Source organism: Aulonocara stuartgranti (genome assembly GCF_965226115.1).
Source record: "Aulonocara stuartgranti genome assembly, chromosome: 11".
NCBI lineage: Eukaryota > Metazoa > Chordata > Actinopteri > Cichliformes > Cichlidae > Aulonocara > Aulonocara stuartgranti.
The window spans coordinates 17647428-17664696 of NC_138947.1; the positions used below are offsets into that span (position 1 = coordinate 17647428).

Here is a 17269-nt window from a genome sequence, read left to right on the forward strand (position 1 = left end):
AACATGCTCAAAAACTCATGAAATTTTGCACACATGCCAGGTCTGGTGAAAAATTTTGTATTTTAATGGTTTTACATATGAGCACTGGGAAATGGCTCTACAGCGCCACCTATGCCTTGTTAAATGCAGCCCTACGACCACATCGTTTGAGCTACATGTATGAAATTTGGCACACATGTGTATCATGCCGAGTCGAACAAAAAAGTCTGTGGGCCCATTGATGCAAACCCAACAGGAAGTCCGCCATTTGGAAGAGAAGGTGACATTTTGGCTCTAATTTTGCCATTTCCATGCCTCGAACTTTTGCGAACTCCTCCTTGGGATTTGGTTGTATAAGCTTCATCTTTGGTCAGTGTCAACTATACACCTGGGCCATGTTAAATTGCGGAGCTTTTGAGTTTTCACAATACTATGAGGCCGTGGCGCCATGGCGAATTTCGATGACTCGCCATGAAAATCTTATTGCCTCTCATTTTGTCATACATTTTCTGACCTTGACCAAAGTGAACACATATGATAAGGCTCCACCCCTGAACATATTTCAACTGCCATATTTGACACCAGGGACAGCGCCACCTAGTGGGAACAGGAAATGTCATGTTTTACACTTTGGGGTACAGTATAGTGATGGGTGACATCTGCAGCCTCAAATTTCTCCAGGAAAGCCTTAAGGAGTTGGTCTTGGGTTACAGTGAAAACTGTGACTTTTCGCAAAAGGGTGTGACCCCAGCAGCATGGCGAACTTTGATGTCACGCCATGAAGAAACAAATTAGTATAACTCAATGAAATCCAGTCTGTTCAGTACCAGACTTTACAGGCATGATGTCAGACCCGCCCTGAACAGATTGATGTGCCCATTGTCGGGAATACGTACAGCGCCACCTAGTGGCAACAGGAAATGTCATGGCTTTAATTTTGTTGTACTGATTTTCACAGGTTGATCGTGGCCACCTCAAAAGCGGTGAATATCAACATCAGTCCCTCGTGATGCTTCAGTGCAAAAATTGTGAGTTTAAACTGAACGGCGCACCCTGGTGGCAACGCTGTTCAACATGAAAGATGAAGTTGCTTTTCAGGGGCTTGGCAAGTTTAAAAAGTCTTGAAATTTGGTGCATACCTCCAATGTGATGCGGGGTTTTTTGTTATGTGATCATTTTCATTGAATATCCCAAAATGGCTCCACAGCGCCCCCTACGAAATTTCAAAACCACAGCCCCAGCTCTGTGTTTTATGTATGAGTCTGAAACCTGGTAGGCTTATAGGAGATATCAAGATGTACAAAAAAGTCTCTTGGAGCAATATCCCAAATCCAACAGGAAGTCAGCCATTTTAAAATTAATGTGCAATTTTGGCGGCATTTTCCCCTCTTTTCAGGCTTCATACTTTGACGAACTCCTCCAAGGGATTTCATCATATTGAACCATTCTCCAGTGTGTGGAATCTAAAGACCTTTGTGATGTTAAATTGCGAAGCTTTTTACGTTCAAGGAAACGGGGTGGTCATGGCGGCACGTGGAGTTTCAATCACTCGCCAAAAAGCAGTAATATGCTGTCACTCAAAGACACAAAGTCCAATCTCTCCCAAAGGTCGCAGGCGGGATGAGACTCGAGCTCGGAAATGTTTGTTATGCCCTTTGTCTATAATGGTTAGAGCGCCACCTAGTGGGACGACTATACTCATGGTTGAACCAAATGAAATGTTAACTGGTGGTTAAATGCATGAATTCCATCAATGCGACATCAGATCGGAGATGCTGGTTTTAGGTGTTGGGCATGGCTTGACACGCCGGGGGTGCGAGGGCCCTCATAACGCTGCTTGCAGCTTTAATTATTAGGGCCCGAGCACTGACAGTGCGAAGGCCCTATTGTAATTGCTCTGTTTATTAGGGCCCGAGCACTGACTGTGCGAAGGCCCTATTGTATCTGCTCTGTTTCTTATTATTATTATTATTATTCAGGCAAAACAAGGGCCTTTTTGAGGGCCTAAACATGCTCAAAAACTCATGAAATTTTGCACACATGCCAGGTCTGGTGAAAAATTTTGTATTTTAATGGTTTTACATATGAGCACTGGGAAATGGCTCTACAGCGCCACCTATGCCTTGTTAAATGCAGCCCTACGACCACATCGTTTGAGCTACATGTATGAAATTTGGCACACATGTGTATCATGCCAAGACGAACAAAAAAGTCTGTGGGCCCATTGACGCAAACCCAACAGGAAGTCCGCCATTTGGAAGAGAAGGTGACATTTTGGCTCTAATTTTGCCATTTCCATGCCTCGAACTTTTTCGAACTCCTCCTTGGGATTTGGGCGTATAAGCTTCAAATTTGGACAGTGTCAACTACACCCTTGTGCCATGTTAAATTGCGGAGCTTTTGAGTTTTCACAATACTATGAGGCCGTGGCGCCATGGCGAATTTCGATGACTCGCCATGAAAATCTTATTGCCTCTCATTTTGTCATACATTTTCTGACCTTGACCAAAGTGAACACATATGATAAGGCTCCACCCCTGAACATATTTCAACTGCCATATTTGACACCAGGGACAGCGCCACCTAGTGGGAACAGGAAATGTCATGTTTTACACTTTGGGGTACAGTATTGTGATGGGTGACATCTGCAGCCTCAAATTTCTCCAGGAAAGCCTTAAGGAGTTGGTCTTGGGTTACAGTGAAAACTGTGACTTTTCACGAAAGGGTGTGACCCCAGCAGCATGGCGAACTTTGATGTCACGCCATGAAGAAACAAATTAGTATAACTCAATGAAATCCAGTCTGATCAGTACCAGACTTTACAGGCATGATGTCAGACCCGCCCTGAACAGATTGATATGCCCATTGTCGGAAATACGGACAGCGCCACCTAGTGGCAACAGGAAATGTCATGGCTTTAACTTTGTTGTACTGATTTTCACAGGTTGATCGTGGCCACCTCAAAAGCGGTGAATATCACCATCAGTCCCTCGTGATGCTTCAGTGCAAAAATTGTGACTTTAAACTGAACGGCGCACCCTGGTGGCACCGCGGTTCATCATGAAAGATGAAGTGGCTTTTGAGGGGCTTGGAAAGTTTATAGAGGCTTGAAATTTGGCACACACCTCCAAGTGGATGAAGGCATTGTTGTTATGTAACCATTTTCCTTGAATAGCGCAAAATGGCTCCACAGCGCCCCCTACAATATTTCAAAACATCAGCCCCTGCTCTGTGTTTCATGTATGAGTCTGACACTTGGTAAGCTTGTGTAAGATATCAAGATGTACGAAAAAGTCTCTTGGAGCAATATCCCAAATCCAACAGGAAGTCAGCCATTTTAAAATTAATGTGTAATTTTGATGACATTTTCCCCCCTTTTCAGGCCTCATACTTTGACGAACTCCTCCAAGGGATTTCATCATATTGAAGCATTCTTCAGTGTGTAGAATCTAAAGACCTTTGTGATGTTAAATTGCGAAGCTTTTTCCGTTCAGGGAAACGGGGTGGTCATGGCGGCACGTAGAGTTTCAATCACTCGCAAAAAGCAGTAATCTGTTGTCACTAAAAAACACAATGTCCAATCTCTCCCAAAGGTCGCAGGTGTGATGAGACTCGAGCTTGGAAATGTTTGTTATGCTATTTGTCAATAATGGTTAGAGCGCCACCTAGTGGCATGACTATAATCCTGGTTGAATAAGATGAAATGTTAGCTGGTGATTAAAAGCATGAAATCCATCAATGTGACATCACATCGGACGTGCCGGTTTGAGGTGTTGGCAGTGGCTCGACGTGCCGGGGGTGCGAGGGCCCTCATAACGCTGCTTGCAGCTTTAATTATTATTATTATTATTATTCCGGCAAATGAATCGGCCTTTTGAGGGCCTAAACATGCTCGAAAACTCATGAAATTTTGCACACGCGTCAGGTCTGGTGAAAATTTACGTATTTTAATGTTCTCAGACATGGCCAGTGAAAATTAGCTCAGTAGCGCCACCTAGAAAAATGAAAAACGCGAGCCCCCGGTATGGGTATGACCTACATGTTTGAAAGTCGGTACACCCATAAAATGTTCAGAGTCGAACAAAAAAGTCTATTATGGCAATGTCCTAAACCCAACAGGAAGTCCGCCATTTTGGATTGAAGGTGACATTTTGGCTCTGATTTTGCCATTTCCATGCCTCGAACTTTTGCGAACTCCTCCTTGGGGTTTGATTTCATAACCTTCATATTTGGTCAGTGTCAACTACACCCTTGTGCCATGTTAAATTGCGGAGCTTTTGAGTTTTCACAATACTATGAGGCCGTGGCGCCATGGCGAATTTCGATGACTCGCCATCAAAATCTTATTGCCTCTCATTTTGTCATACATTTTCTGACCTTGACCAAAGTGAACACATATGATAAGGCTCCACCCCTGAACATATTTCAACTGCCATATTTGACACCAGGGACAGCGCCACCTAGTGGGAACAGGAAATGTCATGTTTTACACTTTGGGGTACAGTATAGTGATGGGTGACATCTGCAGCCTCAAATTTCTCCAGGAAAGGCGTAAGTAGTTGGTCTTGGGGTACAGTGAAAACTGTGGCTTTTCACGAAAGGGTGTGACCTCAGCAGCATGGCGAACTTTGATATCTCGCCATGAAGAAACAAATTAGTACAACTCCATGAAATCCAGTCTGATTAGTACCAGACTTTACAGGCATGATGTCACACCCGCCCTGAACAGATTGATGTGCCCATTGTCAGGAATATGAAGAGCGCCACCTAGTGGGAACAGGAAATGTCATGTCTTACACTTTGTTGTACTGATTTTCACAGGTTCATAGTGGCCACCTCAAAAGCGGTGAATATCACCTTCAGTCCTTGATGATGCTTTAGTGCAAAAATTGTGACTTTAAACTGAACGGCGCACCCTGGTGGCAACGCTGTTCACCATGAAAAATGAAGTGGCTTTTGAGGGTCTTGGAAAGTTTATAGAGGCTTGAAATTTGGCGCACACCTCCATTGTGTTTAAGGCTTTGTTGTTATGTGATCATTTTCATTGAATAGCGCAAAATGGCTCCACAGCGCCCCCTACAAAATTTCAAAACATCAGCCCCAGCTCTGTGTTTTATGTATGAGTCTGAAACCTGGTAAGCTTATAGGAGATATCAAGATGTACAAAAAAGTCTCTTGGAGCAATATCCCAAATCTAACAGGAAGTCAGCCATTTTAAAATTCATGTGTAATTTTTGTGACATTTTCCCCTCTTTTCAGGCACCGTTCTTTGACGAACTCCTCCAAGGGATTTCATCATATTGAACCAATCTCCAGTGTGTGGAATCTAAAGACCTTTGTGATGTTAAATTGCGAAGCTTTTTACGTTGAGGGAAACGGGGTGGTCATGGCGGCACGTGGAGTTTCAGTCACTCGCCAAAAAGCAGTAATCTGCTGTCACTCAAAATCAAAATGTCCAATATGTCCCAAAGGTCGCAGGCGTGATGAGACTCGAGCTCGGAAATGTTTGTTATGCCATTTGTCAGTAATGGTTAGAGCGCCACCTAGTGGGACGACTATAATCATGATTGAATGAGATGAAATGTTAGCTGGTGGTTGAATGCATGAATTTCATCAATGTGACATCAGATCGGACGTGCTGGTTGTAGGTGTTGGGCGTAGCTCGACGCGATGGGGTGCGAGGGCCCTCATAACGCTGCTTGCAGCTTTAATTATTATTATTATTATTATTATTATTATTATTTCGGCAAATGAATTGGCCGTTTGAGGGCCTAAACATGCTCGAAAACTCATGAAATTTTGCACACGCGTCAGGTCTGGTGAAAATTTACGTATTTTAATGTTCTCAGACATGGCCAGGGAAAATTAGCTCAGTAGCGCCACCTAGAAAAATGAAAAACGCGAGCCCCCGGTATGGGTATGGCCTACAAGTTTGAAAGTCGGTACACCTATATAACGTTCAGAGTCGAACAAAAAAGTCTATTATGGCAATGTCCTAAACCCAACAGGAAGTCCGCCATTTTGGATTGAAGGTGACATTTTGGCTCTGATTTTACCGTTTCCATGCCTCGAACTTTAACGAACTCCTCCTTGGGGTTTGATTTCATAACCTTCATATTTGGTCAGTGCCAACTACACCCTTGTGCCATGTTAAATTGCGGAGCTTTTGAGTTTTCACAATACCATGAGGCCGTGGCGCCACGGCGAATTTCGATGACTCGCCATGAAAATCTTATTGCCTCTCATTTTGTCATACATTTTCTGACCTTGACCAAAGTGAACACATATGATAAGGCTCCACCCCTGAACATATTTCAACTGCCATATTTGACATCAAGGACAGCGCCACCTAGTGGGAACAGGAAATGTCATGTTTTACACTTTGGGGTACAGTATTGTGATGGGTGACATCTGCAGCCTCAAATTTCTCCAGGAAAGCCTTAAGGAGTTGGTCTTGGGTTACAGTGAAAACTGTGACTTTTCGTGAAAGGGTGTGACCCCAGCAGCATGGCGAACTTTGATGTCACGCCATGAAGAAACAAATTAGTATAACTCAATGAAATCCAGTTTGATTAGTACCAGACTTTACAGGCATGATGTCACACCCGCCCTGAACAGATTGATGTGCCCATTGTCAGGAATATGAAGAGCGCCACCTAGTGGGAAGAGGAAATGTCATGTCTTACACTTTGTTGTACTGATTTTCACAGGTTCATAGTGGCCACCTCAAAAGCGGTGAATATCACCATCAGTCCTTGATGATGCTTTAGTGCAAAAATTGTGACTTTAAACTGAACGGCGCACCCTGGTGGCAACGCTGTTCACCATGAAAAATGAAGTGGCTTTTGAGGGGCTTGGAAAGTTTATAGAGGCTTGAAATTTGGCGCACTCCTCCATTGTGCTTAAGGCTTTGTTGTTATGTGATCATTTTCATTGAATAGCGCGAAATGGCTCCACAGCGCCCCCTACAAAATTTCAAAACATCAGCCCCAGCTCTGTGTTTTATGTATGAGTCTGAAACCTGGTAAGCTTATAGGAGATATCAAGATGTACAAAAAAGTCTCTTGGAGCAATATCCCAAATCTAACAGGAAGTCAGCCATTTTAAAATGAATGTGTAATTTTTGTGACATTTTCCCCTCTTTCCAGGCACCGTTCTTTGACGAACTCCTCCAAGGGATTTCATCATATTGAACCAATCTCCAGTGTGTGGAATCTAAAGACCTTTGTGATGTTAAATTGCGAAGGTTTTTACGTTCAGGAAAACGGGGTGGTCATGGCGGCATGTGGAGTTTCAGTCACTCGCCAAAAAGCAGTAATCTGCTGTCACTCAAAATCAAAATGTCCAATATGTCCCAAAGGTCGCAGGCGTGATGAGACTCGAGCTCGGAAATGTTTGTTATGCCATTTGTCAGTAATGGTTAGAGCGCCACCTAGTGGGAAGACTATAATCATGATTGAATGAGATGAAATGTTAGCTGGTGGTTGAATGCATGAATTTCATCAATGTGACATCAGATCGGAGGTGCTGGTTGTAGGTGTTGGGCGTAGCTCGACGCGATGGGGTGCGAGGGCCCTCATAACGCTGCTTGCAGCTTTAATTATTATTATTATTATTATTTCGGCAAATGAATTGGCCGTTTGAGGGCCTAAACATGCTCGAAAACTCATGAAATTTTGCACACGCGTCAGGTCTGGTGAAAATTTACGTATTTTAATGTTCTCAGACATGGCCAGGGAAAATTAGCTCAGTAGCGCCACCTAGAAAAATGAAAAACGCGAGCCCCCGGTAAGGGTATCACCTACATGTTTGAAAGTCGGTACACCTATATAACGTTCAGAGTTGAACAAAAAAGTCTATTATGGCAATGTCCTAAACCCAACAGGAAGTCCGCCATTTTGGATTGAATGTGACATTTTGGGTCTGATTTTACCGTTTCCATGCCTCGAACTTTAACGAACTCCTCCTTGGGGTTTGATTTCATAACCTTCATATTTGGTCAGTGCCAACTACACCCTTATGCCATGTTAAATTGCGGAGCTTTTGAGTTTTCACAATACCATGAGGCCGTGGCGCCACGGCGAATTTCGATGACTCGCCATGAAAATCTTATTGCCTCTCATTCTGTCATAGATTTTCTGACCTTGACCAAAGTGAACACATATGATAAGGCTCCACCCCTGAACATATTTCAACTGCCATATTTTACATCAGGGACAGCGCCACCTAGTGGGAACAGGAAATGTCATGTTTTACACTTTGGGGTACAGTATTGTGATGGGTGACATCTGCAGCCTCAAATTTCTCCAGGAAAGCCTTAAGGAGTTGGTCTTGGGGTACAGTGAAAACTGTGACTTTTCGCAAAAGGGTGTGACCCCAGCGGCATGGCGAACTTTGATGTCACGCCATGAAGAAACAAATTAGTATAACTCAATAAAATCCAGTCTGATCAGTACCAGACTTTACAGGCATGATGTCAGACCCACCCTGAACAGATTGATGTGCCCATTGTCGGGAATACGTACAGCGCCACCTAGTGGCAACAGGAAATGTCATGGCTTTAATTTTGTTGTACTGATTTTCACAGGTTCATCGTGGCCACCTCAAAAGCGGTGAATATCAACATCAGTCCCTCGTAATGCTTCAGTGCAAAAATTGTGACTTTAAACTGAACGGCGCACCCTGGTGGCAACGCCGTCCACCATGAAAGATGAAGTGGCTTTTGAGGGGCTTGGAAAGTATATAGAGGCTTTAAATTTAGCACACCCCTCCAAATGGATGAAGGCTTTGTTGTCATGTGATCATTTTCATTGAATAGCGCGAAATGGCTCCACAGCGCCCCCTACAAAATTTCAAAACCACAGCCCCAGCTCTGTGTTTTATGTATGAGTCTGAAACCTGGTAAGCTTATAGGAGATATCAAGATGTACAAAAAAGTCTCTTGGAGCAATATCCCAAATCTAACAGGAAGTCAGCCATTTTAAAATGAATGTGCAATTTTGGCAACATTTTCCCCTCTTTCCAGGCACCGTTCTTTGACGAACTCCTCCAAGGGATTTCATCAGATTGAACCAATCTCCAGTGTGTGGAATCTAAAGACCTTTGTGATGTTAAATTGCGAAGCTTTTTACGTTCAGGGAAACGGGGTTGTCATGGCGGCACGTGGAGTTTCAATCACTCGCCAAAAAGCAGTAATCTGCTGTCACTCAAAATCAAAATGTCCAAACTCTCCCAAAGGTCTCCCAAAAGTTGCAGGCGTGATGAGACTCGAGCTCGGAAATGTTTGTTATGCCATTTGTCAGTAATGGTTAGAGCGCCACCTAGTGGGACGTCTATAATGATGATTGAATGAGATGAAATGTTAGCTGGTGGTTAAATGCATGAATTCCATCAATGTGACATCAGATCGGAGGTGCTGGTTTTAGGTGTTGGGCGTGGCTCGACGCGATGGGGTGCGAGGGCCCTCATAACGCTGCTTGCAGCTTTAATTAGGGCCCGAGCACCGAGAGTGCGAAGGCCCTATTGTATCTGCTCCGTTTCTTATTATTAGGGCCCGAGCACCGAGAGTGCGAAGGCCCTATTGTATCTGCTCCGTTTCTTATTATTATTATTATTATTATTATTATTATTATTATTATTATTATTATTATTATTATTATTATTCAGGCGAAACAAGGGCCTTTTTGAGGGCCTAAACATGCTCAAAAACTCATGAAATTTTGCACACATGCCAGGTCTGGTGAAAAATTTTGTATTTTAATGGTTTTACATATGAGCACTGGGAAATGGCTCTACAGCGCCACCTATGCCTTGTTAAATGCAGCCCTACGACCACATCGTTTGAGCTACATGTATGAAATTTGGCACACATGTGTATCATGCCAAGACGAACAAAAAAGTCTGTGGGCCCATTGACGCAAACCCAAAAGGAAGTCCGCCATTTGGAAGAGAAGGTGACATTTTGGCTCTAATTTTGCCATTTCCATGCCTCGAACTTTTGCGAACTCCTCCTTGGGGTTTCATTTCATAACCTTCATATTTGGTCAGTGTCAACTACACCCTTGTGCCATGTTAAATTGCGGAGCTTTTGAGTTTTCACAATACGGTGAGGCCGTGGCGCCATGGCGAATTTCGATGACTCGCCATGAAAATCTTATTGCCTCTCATTCTGTCATACATGTTCCGATCTGGACCAAAGAGCACACATATGATAAGGCTCCACCCCTGAACATATTTCAACTGCCATATTTGACATTAAGGACAGCGCCACCTAGTGGGAACAGGAAATGTCATGTTTTACACTTTGGGGTACAGTATAGTGATGGGTGACATCTGCAGCCTCAAATTTCTCCAGGAAAGCCTTAAGGAGTTGGTCTTGGGTTACAGTGAAAACTGTGAGTTTTCGCGAAAGGGTGTGACCCCAGCAGCATGGCGAACTTTGATGTCACGCCATGAAGAAACAAATTAGTATAACTCAATGAAATCCAGTCTGATCAGTACCAGACTTTACAGGCATGATCTCAGACCCGCCCTGAACAGATTGATGTGCCCATTGTCAGAAATACGGACAGCGCCACCTAGTGGCAACAGGAAATATCATGGCTTTAATTTTGTTGTACTGATTTTCACAGGTTCATCGTGGCCACCTCAAAAGCGGTGAATATCCCCATCAGTCCCTCGTGATGCTTCAGTGCAAAAATTGTGACTTTAAACTGAACGGCGCACCCTGGTGGCAACGCTGTTCAACATGAAAGATGAAGTGGCTTTTGAGGGTCTTGGCAAGTTTATAGAGGCTTGAAATTTGGCACACACCTCCAAATGGATGGAGGCTTTGTTGGCATGTGATCATTTTCATTGAATAGTGCGAAATGGCTCCACAGCGCCCCCTACAAAATTTCAAAACCACAGCCCCAGCTCTGTGTTTTATGTATGAATCTGAAACCTGGTAGGCTTATAGGAGATATCAAGATGTACAAAAAAGTCTCTTGGAGCAATATCCCAAATCCAACAGGAAGTCAGCCATTTTAAAATTAATGTGTAATTTTGGCGACATTTTCCCCTCTTTTCAGGCTTGATACTTTGACGAACTCCTCCAAGGGATTTCATCAGATTGGACCGATCTGAAGTTTGTGGAATCTAAAGACCTTTGTGATGTTAAATTGCGAAGCTTTTTACGTTCAGGGAAACGGGGTGGTCATGGCGGCACTTAGAGTTTCAATCACTCACCAAAAAGCAGTAATCTGCTGTCACTCAAAAACACAATATCCAATCTCTCCCAAACGTCGCAGGTGTGATGAGACTCGAGCTCGGAAATGTTTGTTATGCCATTTGTCGGTAATAGTTAGAGCGCCACCTAGTGGGACGACTATAATCATGGTTCAATGAGATGAAATGTTAGCTGGTGGTTAAATGCATGAATTCCATCAATGTGACATCACATCGGACGTGCTGGTTTTAGGTGTTGGGCGTGGCTCGACACGCCAGGGTGCGAGGGCCCTCATAACGCTGCTTGCAGCTTTAATTATTATTATTATTATTATTATTATTATTATTATTCACCCCAAACAAGGGCCTTTTTGAGGGCCTAAACATGCTCAAAAACTCATGAAATTTTGCACACATGCCAGGTCTGGTGAAAAATTTTGTATTTTAATGGTTTTACTTATGAGCACTGGGAAATGGCTCTAGAGCGCCACCTATGCCTTGTTAAATGCAGCCCTACGACCACATGGTTTGAGCTACATGTATGAAATTTGGCACACATGTGTATCATTCCAAGACGAACAAAAAAGTCTGTGGGCCCATTGATGCAAACCCAACAGGAAGTCCGCCATTTGGAAGAGAAGGTGACATTTTGGCTCTAATTTTGCCATTTCCATGCCTCGAACTTTAACGAACTCCTCCTTGGGGTTTCATTTCATAACCTTCAAATTTGGACAGTGTCAACTACACCCTTGTGCCATGTTAAATTGCGGAGCTTTTGAGTTTTCACAATACTATGAGGCCGTGGCGCCATGGCGAATTTCGATGACTCGCCATGAAAATCTTATTGCCTCTCATTTTGTCATACATTTTCTGACCTTGACCAAAGTGAACACATATGATAAGGCTCCACCCCTGAACATATTTCAACTGCCATATTTGACATCAAGGACAGCGCCACCTAGTGGGAACAGGAAATGTCATGTTTTACACTTTGGGGTACAGTATAGTGATGGGTGACATCTGCAGCCTCAAATTTCTCCAGGAAAGCCTTAAGGAGTTGGTCTTGGGTTACAGTGAAAACTGTGAGTTTTCGCGAAAGGGTGTGACCCCAGCGGCATGGCGAACTTTGATGTCACGCCATGAAGAAACAAATTAGTATAACTCAATGAAATCCAGTCTGTTCAGTACCAGACTTTACAGGCATGATGTCAGACCCACCCTGAACAGATTGATGTGTCCATTGTCGGAAATACGGACAGCGCCACCTAGTGGCAACAGGAAATGTCATGGCTTTAACTTTGTTGTACTGATTTTCACAGGTTGATCGTGGCCACCTCAAAAGCGGTGAATATCACCATCAGTCCCTCGTGATGCTTCAGTGCAAAAATTGTGACTTTAAACTGAACGGCGCACCCTGGTGGCAACGCGGTTCATCATGAAAGATGAAGTGGCTTTTGAGGGGCTTGGAAAGTTTATAGAGGCTTGAAATTTGGCACACACCTCCAAATGGATGAAGGCATTGTTGTTATGTAACCATTTTCCTTGAATAGCGCAAAATGGCTCCACAGCGCCCCCTACAATATTTCAAAACATCAGCCCCTGCTCTGTGTTTCATCTATGAGTCTGACACTTGGTAAGCTAGTGTAAGATATCAAGATGTACAAAAAAGTCTCTTGGAGCAATATCCCAAATCCAACAGGAAGTCAGCCATTTTAAAATTAATGTGTAATTTTGATGACATTTTCCCATCTTTTCAGGCCTCATACTTTGACGAACTCCTCCAAGGGATTTCATCATATTGAAGCATTCTTCAGTGTGTAGAATCTAAAGACCTTTGTGATGTTAAATTGCGAAGCTTTTTCCGTTCAGGGAAACGGGGTGGTCATGGCGGCACGTAGAGTTTCAATCACTCGCAAAAAGCAGTAATCTACTGTCACTAAAAACACAATGTCCAATCTCTCCCAAAGGTCGCAGGTGTGATGAGACTCGAGCTTGGAAATGTTTGTTATGCTATTTGTCAATAATGGTTAGAGCGCCACCTAGTGGCATGACTATAATCCTGGTTGAATAAGATGAAATGTTAGCTGGTGATTAAAAGCATGAAATCCATCAATGTGACATCACATCGGACGTGCCAGTTTGAGGTGTTGGCAGTGGCTCGACGTGCCGGGGGTGCGAGGGCCCTCATAACGCTGCTTGCAGCTTTAATTATTATTATTATTATTATTATTATTATTATTATTCAGGCGAAACAAGGGCCTTTTTGAGGGCCTAAACATGCTCAAAAACTCATGAAATTTTGCACACATGCCAGGTCTGGTGAAAAATTTTGTATTTTAATGGTTTTACATATGAGCACTGGGAAATGGCTCTAGAGCGCCACCTATGCCTTGTTAAATGCAGCCCTACGACCACATCGTTTGAGCTACATGTATGAAATTTGGCACACATATGTATCATGCCAAGACGAACAAAAAAGTCTGTGGGCCCATTGACGCAAACCCAACAGGAAGTCCGCCATTTGGAAGAGAAGGTGACATTTTGGCTCTAATTTTGCCATTTCCATGCCTCGAACTTTTGCGAACTCCTCCTTGGGGTTTGATTTCATAACCTTCATATTTGGTCAGTGTCAACTACACCCTTGTGCCATGTTAAATTGCGGAGCTTTTGAGTTTTCACAATACTATGAGGCCGTGGCGCCATGGCGAATTTCGATGACTCGCCATGAAAATCTTATTGCCTCTCATTTTGTCATACATTTTCTGACCTTGACCAAAGTGAACACATATGATAAGGCTCCACCCCTGAACATATTTCAACTGCCATATTTGACACCAGGTACAGCGCCACCTAGTGGGAACAGGAAATGTCATGTTTTACACTTTGGGGTACAGTATTGTTATGGGTGACATCTGCAGCCTCAAATTTCTCCAGGAAAGCCTTAAGGAGTTGGTCTTGGGTTACAGTGAAAACTGTGACTTTTCGCAAAAGGGTGTGACCCCAGCAGCATGGCGAACTTTGATGTCACGCCATGAAGAAACAAATTAGTATAACTCAATGAAATCCAGTCTGATCAGTACCAGACTTTACAGGCATGATGTCAGACCCGCCCTGAACAGATTGATGTGCCCATTGTCGGAAATACGGACAGCGCCACCTAGTGGCAACAGGAAATGTCATGGCTTTAATTTTGTTGTACTGATTTTCACAGGTTCATCGTGGCCACCTCAAAAGCGGTGAATATCAACATCAGTCCCTCGTGATGCTTCAGTGCAAAAATTGTGACTTTAAACTGAACGGCGCACCCTGGTGGTAACGCGGTTCACCATGAAAGATGAAGTGGCTTTTGAGGGGCTTGGAAAGTTTATAGAGGCTTGAAATTTGGCACACACCTCCAAATGGATGAACGCTTTGTTGGCATGTGATCATTTTCATTGAATAGCGCGAAATGGCTCCACAGCGCCCCCTACAATATTTCAAAACATCAGCCCCTGCTCTGTGTTTCATCTATGAGTCTGACACTTGGTAAGCTTGTGTAAGATATCAAGATGTACAAAAAAGTCTCTTGGAGCAATATCCCAAATCCAACAGGAAGTCAGCCATTTTAAAATTAATGTGTAATTTTGATGACATTTTCCCCCCTTTTCAGGCCTCATACTTTGACGAACTCCTCCAAGGGATTTCATCATATTGAAGCATTCTTCAGTGTGTAGAATCTAAAGACCTTTGTGATGTTAAATTGCGAAGCTTTTTCCGTTCAGGGAAACGGGGTGGTCATGGCGGCACGTAGAGTTTCAATCACTCGCAAAAAGCAGTAATCTGCTGTCACTAAAAAACACAATGTCCAATCTCTCCCAAAGGTCGCAGGTGTGATGAGACTCGAGCTTGGAAATGTTTGTTATGCTATTTGTCAATAATGGTTAGAGCGCCACCTAGTGGCATGACTATAATCCTGGTTGAATAAGATGAAATAGTAGTAATACGATGGCACCTATCCAAGATGGCGGCCAACTGAACGATGGCACCTATCCAAGATGGCGGCCAACCAAACCGGTTTGAGAACCGGTTTGACCGGTTTCGTGCGTGTGCGCATGCGCGTTCAGTAATTCGATGGCACTAGTCCAAGATGGCGGCCAGCCAAACCGATTTGACCAGTTTCGTGTGTGTGTGCGCATGCGTGTTCAGGTGTTCTTACCCTCTGGGCGGGAACGACTCCTCCTAGTGGGATGTGCTAGGTTGTATGGGTATAAAAGCGATCCTTTCACATTCTAAGAGCATCACCGCCACGGTCTGAGGAGCACCGACACATCGCGCTAAGGATCCCCGACGCATCGACCTAGAGCACCGACACATTGCGCTAAGGATCCCCGACGCATCGACCTAGAGCACCGACACATTGCGCTAAGGATCCCCGACGCATCGACCTAGAGCACCGACACATTGCGCTAAGGATACCAGACGCATCGACCTAGAGCACCGACACATCGCGCTCGCTAAGGATCCCCGACGCATCGACCTATGGAGCTCGGAATGACACCCAGCCAGGACATCGCCCATGCCATAGGCACTCTAGGTATGTCTTCAGGAGTATGCAGTCGGGGTCCTCAACGTAAAAAGCAACGCTGTGGAAACGCCGCAGATGGAACTGTATTCAAGTTAGAATATCGAGGCGTCGAAGGGTATGTGTATGCCATTAAATATACCGAAGGGACAGTTGTGCTTAGTGTAGATTGTGGTGAGGGATTGTTTTGGGGGGAAGCCCAAGTCATGTCTACTAAAAACTGGAAGCTCTTCCGCACCGTAGTGTGTGCGGACCTGGACAATGTGGGTTTCCCAGAGCTGCTGTATGTTTCCCAGTGGAACAGTGCATCAGGCCCTGAGCTTTACAGGGTTGAGGCTGATCGTTTCAATCGCAACCCCGACGACTTTATTTTTCTCAGTGTATGTGATGACAGGGATAGTCTTATTGCTTCCAGAGGGCTTGAAAACTGGAGGTTAAATCCATACCCTCTAAACCTCGAAGAGCGCACAAGATGGTTTAAGGACTTGTTTTTTATACAGTGGTGCGACTGGAGAGGTTTGTCGCGTCTGTTTAGCCAGATTGATGACGCGATCAAGAAGGACAGACTCAACACTGCGTACGAGAGTATTAGAAAGCGCCTTGTTTTTGACGATCTGGCGAGTTGTCCGAAGACTGGTTTGCCTGGTACCCTGTGTAAACCTAAAATCATAAGACCTTCCGACAGCTAAACAATAAACTGGTAGGTTTAATGTGCGGGTGTGTGGGGTTGAGTGTGTATCTATGTGACAAATTAAGAGCTTGTGGTTTTCATTTTACAGAGAATGACACGCCCTCGTGGGACCTGTTGGAGTCACCATCAACAGAGCTGCTAATCCCGACCCTCCAGACTCCACCACCCTCACCACAATGCTCGCAGGACCCCCTCATATCAGACCTGTGGGATGAAACTGTAATCGACATCAAACTCGCAACTCTCCACCTGTTAATGTTGGCTTTGAATGAGTTTATACAAGAGACATGTTACGGATGCCAAACAGGCCACCCCAGTCAGGTGCAACACAGCTGCTTGCAGGAATTGTCTGAGTATTTCTTCGACACCTACTATGATGATGTGATGATAAGGCTCCAGACTGAGCGATTCATCCCTGCCATCCGGCTGTTTGTACGCTCATCCACTGCAGATGGGTCTGGAACACAAATCCGCAGAGTTGCAGAACACATCATGTGTGAACTGAGATCAGAGCGATATATAGTATGCGCCATTAATGACAACATTGGGCACCTGCTAGATGCAAGTACTTGCGCCCGCCGTGTTAAACCAGCCATGCTCCGCATGATTGGAAACTACTGGGCTGGGTTACATCTGGTTTAATGTGGGGTGTCCAAGTATCCATTGTCTGTGATTGTGTCTTTGTGAAAATTAAATAAAAAGACTTGTTAACATCAACATCATAGTCATTTGTGGTTTGTAAATCATGGAAAGCACATTGCATAAAATATATCACGATCCAGCCCATCCTGCGGGGTTAGCCAGTTTAAATAAGCTACGTATAGCGGCAGGGG

The 17269-nt window shown here is 44.1% G+C and overlaps 1 protein-coding gene across 2 annotated transcripts; it reads left to right on the forward strand.

Annotated features, from left to right (window-relative positions):
- Window positions 1-15666: 15666 nt before the first annotated feature.
- On the forward strand, window positions 15667-17078 carry LOC309717571 (uncharacterized protein; the record flags this gene model as incomplete). 2 transcript variants are annotated; one of them, XM_082552245.1, is made up of 2 exons in its annotated part: window positions 15667-15757; window positions 16525-17078. In XM_082552245.1, exons 1-2 carry the CDS (start codon window positions 15703-15705, stop codon window positions 17076-17078), a joined length of 609 nt encoding a protein of 202 aa, XP_082408371.1. In that variant the 5' UTR covers window positions 15667-15702. The 2 variants fall into 2 exon arrangements, 1 of the variants encoding a protein (XP_082408371.1); XR_014279741.1 differs by lacking the exon at window positions 15667-15757 and adding an exon at window positions 16360-16445 and having other exon boundaries at window positions 16525-16585.
- Between the last annotated feature and the right edge of the window lie 191 nt (window positions 17079-17269).